General features: G+C 43.6%; 1 protein-coding gene across 1 annotated transcript in view; it reads left to right on the top strand.

The window, feature by feature from the left end:
- LOC130378658 (tudor domain-containing protein 7A-like) overlaps positions 1-13,026 on the top strand; it is a 60,053-nt gene that overhangs the window by 44,880 nt on the left and 2,147 nt on the right. The window contains exons 22-23 of the mRNA XM_056585372.1: positions 931-1,124; positions 1,275-1,435. Of these exons, the coding sequence (XP_056441347.1) occupies positions 931-1,124; positions 1,275-1,435 (355 nt within the window). The remainder of the gene's footprint in view (positions 1-930; positions 1,125-1,274; positions 1,436-13,026) is intronic.

The raw sequence follows: 13,026 nt of genomic DNA, 5'->3' as shown, positions 1-13,026 counted from the left end.
ATGTGCATTTTAAGGAGTGATTTTGTGTATAAAATGTGCTACACAGCGTAGCGCTATACTATAGGGAAGCCTCACTCGGAAGTGGGGCATGAAATACATCTCTGCTCGGACGGAGCTTCACCGCCCACACACAAGTGGAGTTTTATGTCCTAAAAACTTAAACTTTCACTCGGAAACAGCAGTCAACCGCTGCTGAGACAGAGCTGCACACAAACCACGCTGCCGGTGCCCCTTGGTCGTCAGTGTTTTTCGGGAGTATGGCAAATACATAGTATTTTACCCCTTTTCTAAATCTAGGATTTAGTAACGGTGATAAAATGGCGTACATTACTATGTCGACGTTGTGCAGGAATAATGACCACATTTAAAGCAAAAGAATGGTTTTGGGTTCACTGGCTGTTTAATGAAGCGGTTTGTGGAGCTTGTTCTGAACAGCCGTTGATATTGATGATCTCAAAAGTTAGGCTTCATTGGCAATATATACAGATATAGGGTTACATACATAAGACATAGCGGTAACAGACATAAGACATAGGGTTACATACATAAGACATAGAGTTACATACATAAGACATAGGGTTATATACATAAGACATGAGGGTTACATACATAAGACATAGGGTTACATACATAAGACATGGGGGTTACAGACATAAGATATAGGGTTACAGACATAGGACAAGGTTACAGACACAAGTCATAGGGTTACATCAGTGTTAGACAACACCAACAAACACGATAGGCCCTCATACGCAAGCATAGAGGAACCTTCAGTTGAAGCAGAACTACGAATCCCTTCTGAAACATGGACACTGTCCAGTGCCTTAATTAGCATGGAATTATTTTATGGACTTTGACTTGTAAGCTAATTAAAAACGCCAAAGACATAATGCATAGAATCTCAGTCTCTGTATCTGTCTCTCCCTCCAGGCGGGTCAGAACATGGATGTGTTCGTCCCGGTCGCGTGTCACCCCGGGCACTTTGTGGTGCAGCCCTGGCAGGACCTGTACAAGCTGGTGGTGCTGATGGGGGAGATGGTGCTGTACTACAACCAGAGCCAGACCTCCTCCAGCATCCCGCTGCTGCACAAAGAGCACGTCTACGCCGCCAAAATAGACCGCAAGTAGGACAACTGCTGCAGTCAGCCTGCAACACCGCACCTACACCTCTCTGTGCATGGTGGAGGAATGACCTGTTCAGTCGTCCTTCCTCCGCCACCTCTGGTCCCCGGCCTCCCTCTAGCTGGGATGTAACGCTGGTCTCTCTCCCCCAGCTGGCACCGGGTGCTGCTGAAGGGGGTTCTGTCCACCGGCCTGGTGTCTGTGTATGAGCTGGACTACGGCCAATACGAGCTGGTGAGCAGCAGCCAGCTGAGGTCCCTGATCCCCGAGTTCAGACAGCTGCCCTTCCAGGCGGTCACCGCCCAGCTTGCCGGTGAGTCCCCCCCCCCCCCCCCCCCTCCTCTTGTTGGGTCTGTGACCTGGTGCTGGGATACTGAGCTTTAATTTCACTCTAACGTATGGTAGGAAGTAAGGCTGGGCGGTATATCGATATTTTAAATATATTGATATTTTTTCAAACGAGATATGGAACGAGATACTATCGTCACATAGATATATTTAATTTGCGTTGAGATTACAGCACATTTGCTCCAAAAAAGCCGTTACGCGCCTCCCGCCTACTATTTCCTCACTCTGCTTCAGAGTCCTGCATGGGTTACCGCGGGTACCTGACGGGTGACCCACACAATTTGGATTAAACGGGTGAAAAATAATGTACTGTTTTTCGGGTGCGGTCGGGTCGGACACCTGAACAACACGGGACGGTCGCGGGTTTTGAGATTGCAATTGTCAAGGCCAAATAAAAAAATCATTATTAGTGACAAATCATCATTTGAAAATGATTAGAGCAGTGCCTGAGCAGTGCCCCTGCACACACTATCGGACGCAGAGGATTCCAGTGATGAGGCTCCGCAGTATCGGGACGAAGTTACTGCTTGCATTACATTACAAAACACCTAAAGATGACTCTTTTGGTGTGTTATCGTGGTGGGGAGAGCACGGTTGTTCATTGCTCAGATTACCAGATTTATGCTCGCTATCCCTGCTTAGTGCATCCAGCGCAGCAAGCGTTTGAGACTTCTCCGGTGCTGGATATGATATTCAGGAGCGGAGGAGTCAACTAAAACCATCCACAGTGGATGATTGCTGGCTTTTCTTGCACAGCAATCTAAAGCACCACAGCAAACACTAAATAGTGTAATTCCCCGGTGTTCCATCTTCCATCCTCGTCTAATTTCCTTCCGGTGCGGTTGGAGCGTGGCAACGGCAACTATTTTATTGCGTCAACAAATATCGATATATATCTTATATCGACATTCTGCTTGAAAATATCGAGATATGAATTTTGATATGAAAGTTATGGACATGTAGGCACTAGAAACGTAACTAGCCGGTTCTGCCCAGAAGCAGGCTCCTGGTCACGACGCAGAGACGTGTATCCGCCCACCATGGGTCGGTAGTGGACGTTCAGTCCTCCCAGAGCTTAACAGCGGTTGGATAAGGCAGCGCTGGGCCCTTGTGTCTACGTTAACGTGACGGGTCAATGTTCGGGTCATGGTTCTGTGATGCTGACCTTCTGTGGGTGTCTCGGTGTTATGGTGTCCAGTATACATAAAATCAGCAGCCTTTGGATAACCCAACATAAAGACTGATGACAGGTTTTCGGGGAGAAAACAATGTTTTACTGGTTGACGGTGATCTTACGGTTTCACGCATGTGAAACAAGTATCAGCCACAAAGAAAAAAAAACTCAGCAGAAATGGCCTAGGTCAGGGGTGCCCAACTTTTTTTGACCCAAGATCTACTTTTCAAGTAGCCAACCTCCCGAGATCGACCATTCCGTCTGCGCACGGCACCTTCTCAACAATAATCAATAATCTTCCTCCCACGGTGAAAATGGTAGGTCTTAGCTCGTTTCCCCTCAGCCATGCCAACGTTTAGGAGTGCGTAACTACTGTTGACGGCTTTCAACTGCTGTTGACAGCGCATGCGCTACCGCACGTATATGTCCCGCGCAAATTTTATTTTATTTAAAAAAAAAAAATAATAATAATAATTCTTCTTCACCCCTCGCGGTCGACTTGGGATCTGTCGGCAGTCTACTGGTAGACCGCGATTGACTGGTTGGGCACCCCTGGCCTAGGTGGTTACCACATAACAGAAAAGAAAAATTGTAAAGGAAAAACCCTAAAGCATACTGCCTGGGAGTAGCAGGTTATCTAACTCCAGTGCCCGACAGCGGTCCAATAAAACAGTGGAAGCTATCTTCCTACTCTTACTCTTACCTTAGCGTGCAGAAAGTAACCACCAAGGGTAAAAACAAATATAACATATTTTAGAAAAGTTGACAAGCAGATTACAAAAGGTACAAGTGTGCAAAGCAGCACAAGCCCAAGCGCACCCAGCACTACCGCGTGACATCCCCACCCTTAAAGAAATAAATTGGGGGGTTGACTTAGGCAGTATTTAAACCAGCGGCCAAACATATTTCAGAATATATACATATATGACATGATATATACATGACATATACTCATCAACTTCAGCTGACTACTCTGCCGCAGTTCAACTGGAAAGGGAAAGGTATTTAGGAGAAAAAAAAAAAAATTATTTACACTTCCTATCTATACGCGAGAAAGCATCTGCCACAACATTTTCGTGTCCGTGAATGTGCCTTATATTAACTAGGGATGGGTCAGAATATTCGATTATTTGTCAAAACCAATTTTTTACCTTTGGACCGTTAATTGATTTTTCCCATTCCAATAAACAAGAATTAACGGACGGAACTAATGTTGGACAGGTGTCCAAGGGCATTATCCCGCTTATACCATGGTCACTTGCCATAAAAAATAAATTAAGACCATTCATTTATAGGGGGATTATTTGATTATTTGGGTTAGGGATTATTTACTATCCTATCCATGTTAAAAAGAAGAAGGAATAATGCCTGGGAAAAGGCTGGGATGGGATGGGATGAATTATAAATATGTACTCTAATGCCGCTTTTCCACCGCACATGTAGCTCGACTCGACACGACACGACACGACTCGACACGGTAGCAGCGCGGGTGCTTTTCCACCGCAAATAGTACCTCCGGGACGTGGGCGGGGTCGTCTGCGCAAAAGGGCCGTGACGTATTTTTGTACGCGACGCAAACAACACCTACGTAACCCACACATGGACAGAACCCACATAACAACAATGGAGAACATCGATGCGATGGTATTCGTGTTCGTATTATTAGCTGGCATGTTGAAGAAGTGGAATATGTTGGCTGCGGCGCTACTATGGCTGTTCTATCGTTACCAGCATGGTTGCCATGTCGCTCTCGTGACTTTGTCACACTCTCTGGCCAATCAGTGGCCGGCCGTCTGCCGACGTCACCTTTTAGCATCGGCTCAGCCGCTTGGAACCTAGAGCGAGGCGGTACTAGAAAAAGCAGCCACTTGAGGTACTAGATCGCGGTGGAAACGCAAAAAAGGCGAGCTGAGTCGAGTCGTGTCGAGCTGGTACCATGCAGTGGAAAAGCGGCATATGTTGAAAGTATAGACTGATTCAGCCTTTATACCACAGGTACTATAGGGCAGGGGTTTTCAAAGTGTGAGAGTGAGCCCCCCCTCAGAGAACCAATTTCAGTTGAGCCCCCCACCCCCCCAATTGTTTTTTCTAAATCCCTGTGTTTTGAAAGATCTTTTAATTATTTTACACATTTTAAACATCTGTGATCATGTCTTAAACATCTGTGATCATATTTTACACATTTTAAACATCTTTGATCATATTTTTGAAACATTTAAAACATATTTTTGAAACATTCTAAACATAATTTAAATTACATTTGAACATCTTAATCTGTAAACTGCCAGTTTAGCCTCCTTTTTAGCTCACCTCTACCTGATTGGGAGCAATGAGTTTGCGTCTTTGACTTTGCGTCTTTGACTTTGCGCCTTCGTCTTCGTGTGTTTTTCTGTACCTTTTTCTGGTTTTAATTTTTTCTCACGTGTGCTGATGAGCTCTGGCGCCCCAGTTTGAAAACCACTGCTATACGGTCTATACTAGCGTATAACAGCGTTTTCGGATAACAGTTGAATGCATTTTGTACAAATTTACCAGCTTTCGTTTTGAAGGCTGAACCGATAATTTAACTGGAACTACTTAGCAGGCAGTTGTTTTTTTGCGTTTAAGATGCTGTGATTTCTTGCCGACGATCCATGGCTGCCTTTGTGAATGTCAGCACTAGGCCTGTCGCATAAATCAATAAATAGCGCGATAAATAAAAATGAGCGATATTTTTTTGGTGCCCACAATAATTTCCATTTGCTAAATCTTTGACAGGGAGAGAAGGACGAATGCTCATCTTAAATTCACCGGTAATTAAACTGGAAACGAGTGAAACCTCATGGAGAGGTAACAAAACCCATTTCAAAACCTTGTACAAGTACATTCTACGGTATAAGACTGGTCATCGATAGGCAACACACCTTCCAACACGAAACTCTGAAGCCGCAGTGTCATGAAGCATTTTTATAGGCACGCGCAAATCAGGCGCACCCGGCAAAGTGACATACGCATCCGTAATAAATGTTGCAAAAGCTTGACAAAATTTCTCGTCTTTCCGAGGCGTCGGGGGAAGTGAAGTAATACAATTAGCATTCTCATGGAACGAATTGGACTACGAATTGCATGGAGAGCTATTCTTACCATTCAGTTGAAAGCAGTTTGCAAGTACATGCCCAAGCCTTTTACAATGTCCATAGCAGTGTTCACGTTAGCCGGCTATAGCCGGACATTGGCCGATTGCACGCACGCATGGCCGGTATAATAAAATGTAAACGGCCCACATGTCCGAGAAAAAAAAGAAAGAAGTTCGCATTTATGTATGAATTAATCAGTAGCATATGAAAACCAGTAGCGGTTCCTGGCCGAGCTCACCAGGGAGGCAAACACGAACGTGAAATTCATGAACGCGCGCAGTGCACCCGCACCCTGCACATACACATGTCACTCAGTGGCCACGCTATTGAACGCTGATTGGCTGTCATCACGCGAAATTCGCGTCAAAGGTTAAATATTTCAACTCGAGCGAATTTGTCGCGGCACAAATCCTCGTGAACGCGCTCGCCTGTGCACAGCGAAAGTGTGGCGCGACAAATCAAAACTTCTCGCCGGTTTTCTCTCGCAAAAAATTCGGCCAATACGCGTCTCTACGTTCACTTTGTATGGGATCTTGTCGCCCCGTCGCGTTTGGTGTGAAAGCACAAATCTTTCACGACTGGGCAAAGCTGGCCAAAATCACCAGTAATCCCAGTTTCCAGTGTTCCTGCGGAACGAGGCTTTTCTCTCAAAAACAGGATTAAAACCGCTATCAGAAACTGCCTAGCTGAGGAAAAGGTGACGAGGCTGATGCGCATATCGAGCCTTGGGCCGGGGTTGAAAGACCTCAACTTTTCGCGAGCAGCGGAGCACTTCCATGCCATGAAGTTGCGCCGAAAGTAGCCTGCAAGAATTGCAATTATAGAATTAATTATTTTTTTACCAGTTTACCATTTTTGCCGAGAATGGCTGTTATGTTTTTTTGCCTAGGCTAATTTAATAAATGGCATTTACTGAAGAAACTTAGTTTGTGTCGTTTGTCGTTTAAATGTGGACTTTGTGATTATTTAATTATTAGTAGATAACGTCCGGAAGATATCCCAAATATATGCCAAATATATACTATTCCAGATATTCTGGAATAGTGTCAGACATTTGTCCGCCCAAGAAAAAGTCAGTAACGCTGATCTCTAAAACTAGTCACTCTTTTCTCATCGCTCCGAGTGCTGTCGGCTACGGTTTCCTGAGCCGGCCTAAAGGTCTTCTGAAAGGCAAAGTATGGAGGCTGAGCAGGACAAAAATTCATACCTGTATTACACAGGGGTTGACACTAACGGTTGCCCGCTTGCCCGGGGCAAGTAAAAAAAATGTTTGGGCAAGTTGAGATTTTTTCTGGTTGCCCGAACGGGCAAGTGGATTATGGGTGGATGTTAATATAAAAGCTATTTATTCAAATTGTTTTTAGAAACTGCAGAACAACCTTTTGTTCCTCAAAACCACACAAAATAGAAGTATTTGCAATTGATCAGCGCGCTGTCTTCTCTTCTCTCGGAAAGCGAGTTAACAGACACGCATCGCTTCAGCGCGAATATAGCCCCGCCTTCTGTCACTCACTCGCAGTGCGGTCTCTGGCAGTGATTCGCTAAAGGTTAGCCAACACAGCTAGCATCTCAAGTGCAGCACCTCCGCGAACGGTTTAGGTAGAAGTTAAATGGAGTAGTGATGGAGGAGTGCAGTTTGGAAGTACTTTGGATTCAGGCAAATTATCAAGGAAAGTCAAGAACACGGTTTTGGGTTTCATAACTGTGCACATGCACACAGCAATAGCGATCTTTTTCACGAAATTGGACCCTCACAAACTACTGTATATATTAGGCCTACATGAAAGCTGAGCCTCCACTTATTCCAACAGTCCAAACCATATCATTCTGTGACTAAAACTCGCAAATAACAACTTAAGAAGAAACGTCCCCTTTTCTTTTAACAACCAAAAATGAAGTATTACCTTTGTGATTTTTGTCTACAAAGTTGATTCTGATCGAATAAAACCACCATAAACAGATTATCCAGTATCTGGGCCACATTTTGCAACTTAACATGGTGTTTTCAATCAATGAATAAGAGAAGGTTTCTTAGGAAATAGGTAAATTGCCTTCAAACAGAAAACATATTCTTTAGCGCAATCTAGTGGCCATATATTTATTCGCGAGTGTTTGGCTTGGTGCATTCGATTGCCCTGAAGTTTAAATAGAGGTGTCAAGTGTCAAAATTGTAAGATATATTATCTACCTTTATTTGTGTCTCATAGTAAGACAGTGCTCCCAACTGATAACGACCAACTGATACTGATAATTATTTCAGGTGGAAATGTTATCTTCCACTTATGCTGTGTTCCATGGCTTTATTCACTTTAACCAAGTATTATCCCCATTGAATATTTCACTTGCACAACAATCTTTCTTTTGGCCCAAAGATGACATTATCGCCCTTGCAGTTGTGGAGATATAATCTATTTACTTTGGGTATGTTCTTTCCTGAAAAAAACTTTTCCCCTGATATAAAAAATGGTATAGAATATCTATATTTTTCCAGGAATAGTGTTGAAGTTAGAAAATCCAGTATCGTGACTGACAACCCTACTAGAAATGCGATTGTGATTATTCAGTTAGAGCTACAAGAAACTTGAAAGTTAAAAAGACATATCTTTGCTACTACCTCTGACATTTAGTTATGTACATTTGCATAAAATCATGCAGGTCTACATATAACTTGGTGATAGCTTTAATAGGTTGGAACGGTGGACTGAAATCACTTCATGGCACGATGTGACCGCTCGATAAATAAGTAAATAAGTAAACAAAGAGAAGTTTGTTATTTTTTAAACACAACATGTGTGGAAGCTAACATTCAGCTTCAGATGATTTTTCTGAGCGCCCCCTAAACCAGGCCGGGTGCCTGGCAAAAAGAGGCCCGTTAACGATTCTGATTATAATTTGGGCAAGTGAACATTGCATTCGGGCAAGTTGAACCTGACCTGTACTTGCCCGATGGGCAAGTGCTTTTGAAACCTTAGTGTCAACCCCTGCCTGTATGAGCTTAAGCCTATTCATCCGACCTCAGGGCGGCGTCGGATGGTTTGGAATCCAAGGGTAAAAACTAATGGTGGGCAGTTATCTGCGTTAACGGCTGCGTTAACGCGGAACTTTTATTGGGCGATAAAAAAAATATCGCCGTTAATCTATTTTCAAAGTTGGGTTGGGAGCTGGGCATAGGCGCATTTTGTACTCACCACTTGTATTAAAAAAAAATAACTCGAGTTGAATTATTGTAACATGAGGGTTCGATATGTGGTGGTTGATCACTCTTTAGGAGAATAAACAGCAGGGAGACGGTCGGATGACTTTCTCAAGCGGTACTTTACTTTACTTTTCAACTCACAACACTTCCTTGTTCGGACCCATCACGTGACTGAACTAACCAATCAGAAGCTAGAATTTAGACTGAGGTAAACGTGAGGGAATCAGAGGCAGATTCAACAGAATATCCTGACTGTGTTAAAGGCCCACTATGCAGGATCGGCCATTTCTTCGCTGTTTTCTTGGTTTGATACACGCACTTTTCTCTACACAGCGCCCCCTTCAGCTTCGTAGTAGATATTTTACAACACTGTCGTAACAATTCGTTGACGACCCTTCCCCATGCACTTCTACGCTAGCCATGTGCATTTGTTTTCAAAGAAACCGGCGAATGCATGGAGCCATGTCAGAAGTAGATGTTCATAAAGTGTAAACAAGGTTATACATTTTTAAAATGGTATATTTGTATTGCAATAAAAATAAATCCATCCTTTTTTATAGTTGACGGGGAGAATTTATATCCTAGATCAGAGGTCTTCAACAGGGGGTCCGCGACCCCTAGGGGGTCCGCGGAGGTACTGCAGGGGGGTCGCGAAAGTTTTGGTAGATAGACATTTGTTTTATATTCCCCCCCCCCCGCAATTTCTTCCACAAATTGAATTGCCTTTAAATACACATTAACATGATTCCAACACACTGTGTATTGTGTATTTAACACTAGGAACGCCGGGCCATTTTTACTTACTACTAGCGCCACAGAGGGGTCAAATGACCCCTAAGTCATTTGAATGAGAGGCTGTGCATTGGCACATAATGATCAATAGGTGGTGCCAATGAGCTACGACCGCGCGAGCGCCACATGTGTGTGTGGGTCGCAAGCCTAGTCCTCACGATTTTGGTCATTTAATTCTCATTTAATTCTTGCCGTCGGCTTTCAAGTTTTGGTGACATTTTTATGTATTTTATTTTAATGAAAGCCCAGCAGGAGAGAGCTTTTCTCTGCCTGCTCCTTCAATTAAGAAGAAGGAGGACAGCAAAGCAACGTCAGTTTCTCGTCTGGTCTTTATATCTAGGCCTACCCCTTTCTCCGCCGCAAACAATACGTATGTGGATGAGAGTGCGCAGCCAAGACTGTTGGTAGAGAGAGAGTGCTGTTCTGTAAGCGGATAATGTACAGAACGCCGGTCATTATCTGAAAAATAAGCCCCGACAGGGCGAACCGGACCCTGACGCGAAGCGGAGGTGTCTTGCTTCGCCCTGAAGGGTATTACTTTCGATAATGACCGGCGACGTTCTATTATCCCGCTTATTACACGGCTATTTGCAAAAACGAAAATATATCTTCACACGGTGTGCCTTTTTTTATTTTTTTATTTTTACCATTCGTAGTGAAAGCAGAGAAATATTCCGCCAAAGACCTTGACGTCACTCGCCAGGGTTGATAAATTACCGGACTGCAGAGTGATAAGAAAGACGTGAATGAGGCAAAAAATCGACTTTCCTTGAAAGCGGTCGATGTGCATAAAAGTAGCCTATAGGCCGACGCCGACCAATTGCAAACTACTGAAGCTGCTTATGCCATCTCTAGGTTAAAAAATAGCCGCACCCACCCCAAACCGAGAGAGAATTGTATTCCGATTGAGGCGTATATATGATCCTTTTCTATTCCGATGAGCTGTTCTTCCACTTCTAATTGTCTCAGTATTTAATGCAAGATAGCAGGTATGTTTATGCATGCCAGTGGCACTAACAAGCATCACTAATTTTCCTTTCCACATTTATGTTTTAAAAATGTCTGTTATGTTTACAGTTTACTTACTGTACCTTGCACATGTTTAAAATAAAAACATGAACATATGAACCTACGTATTATTTGAATATCTTGGTATTGAATGCACAATAACAAGGTTAATTTTGTACATGGCACCATAGGACCAGTTTAATATAAAACACAATTTTATATAATATATAAGTAGGGGGTCCCCGCTCCATCTCTCCCTCAGTTTGGGGGTCCGTGGCCTGAAAAACGTTGAAGACCCCTGTCCTAGATTATAATTGTTTTATCTTTGGTTGAACAGAACATTCAGTGTAAGAGTGTTGGCCAACATAATAATCTAAATAAACTAGAACCTGGATTCGGGTATTCAGCCTGTATCTGGGGGACGAGACAGACGAACAGCAAAACACCCATGGAAACAAAGGTGTTTCCATGGTTGCAACCAAGCAAGCTAGAAACATACAGGGCTCACAACAAAATGGTCGAGAAAACACATTTTTACAGGGCTCACAACAAAATGGTCGAGCAAACACTTTTTTACAGAGACTATCAACATCAAGAATACCACGAAGACAAAGTTCACCCAAAGGTACTTTCAATTTCAAAAGCAACACGGCCAAGTCGGCGTCTGATTTGCAGTCTTCTATTTCCTTTCAGTTCACGCTATTCCTGAAAAGCTTGCCCAACGTTTACTCGTGTCTGGCCTCTCTGTCGGTCAGTCTCCCTTGTCTCTTCTTCTGTTCCTCCGACATTGGGTTTCTCTGTCTCTTTTTAGTCGGCTGATCTATGATGAATGTAACAATCCCTTACTTGTGTTTATATCGAGCCGGTTCCGTGTTTGGGGGTCTGTGCTGTAAAGCAATTCGTTACTTTGCGAGACCCGAGACTCCCGAGAGAGTTGTCGGCGGGTCGCCGGCAGAAACTTGCATGTTCCCTTTTTCCGCCAAGATGCGCTAGGGGGAGTCGAAACAACGACCAATCGAACATAAATGTATAATAGAAACCATCGCAATGACTCTTAACCTGTTATATTAAGGTAAATCAAGCCAAAAAAGTTGCATAGTTCCCCTTTCACTCGTGTCTGGTCTCTTTTCTGGTCCAACTTCTTTTTATTCTTTTGTTCCACCGACAGTCGCCTCTTGGGTCCCTTATCAGTCAATTGATCCATGATGAATGCAACAATTGCCTCGCAACTGGCTGTTTATATCTAGCCGGTGCCATGTTTGGGGGTGTGTCTGTGCCGTAAAGCATTTTCGAAACTACAATCTGACTACATTTTCGAGGCGCGATTGGATACTTCCGCTGCGTCACATCCGGATTGTGTCGGTCCGAACAGAGCAAGTTGCATATTCGCTTTTTCCTTGGAGAAGCGACTTGGGGCAATGAAACACCCGACAAACTACCCAGAACTGGTGGTAGAACGATCAGAACAACTTTCAACCTGCATAATTACGGTTATTTTGGCTAAAATTGTTGCATAGTGGGCCTTTAAATATGTAAACATGTAAATATGTAAGTAATAATTGTGTACAGGGCTCTACGCTAACTTTTTTTTTCAGGAGCACTTGTGCCCCTAAGTTAAAAAAATTAGGAGCACAGGGGAAAAAATGGGGGCACAATAGGTTTTTGTTTAGAACATTTATTAGCGTGCAGAAATTGCACACACCAACAGAACCCACTTACTAAAACAAAATTAAGACAAATAAATAGACAAGATTACATTCAGGGCACAAAACAGCACCAATTTCGGCTTCCACCGTACCAGGGTTATTGGGCTGGGTGTGATTTATATAGAACTCGGGCAGCGAGAATGCCTAGTGGACTCGATGTGTTTCACCACAGCATCGCGTTTCAGATTAGGGTTCCCCGTTATAAACAGAGAGGAGCCTGCCATTGCCGATGGGGCTTCCTTACAAAATGTACAGAACATTTTCATGTTCTTAGCATCATAAACTAGCCACCCGAAATCCTTCAACCAGTCGGGGGTTGAATTTGTAGACTTTATCGTCTACCATAACAGCATTAACTTTCTCCACGCAGTCTATTCATAATATTGTAATGACCACGGAAGAGGCAGTGAATGAAGTATTGATTAGACAGCGATTTAGATACCTAATAAACCGTTGGAACACACAAGACTGGTAACCATAGCAACGTAGGTAAACAAACCCTGCTAAACCCTCCCGTAGCGCTCCCTGCGCTACGGCTATCCGGAGGAGCACAGAGCTTTTGGC

The sequence above is a fragment of the Gadus chalcogrammus genome, chromosome 3 (assembly GCF_026213295.1).
Source record: "Gadus chalcogrammus isolate NIFS_2021 chromosome 3, NIFS_Gcha_1.0, whole genome shotgun sequence".
NCBI lineage: Eukaryota > Metazoa > Chordata > Actinopteri > Gadiformes > Gadidae > Gadus > Gadus chalcogrammus.
This window is presented reverse-complemented; position numbering and strand designations above follow the sequence as displayed.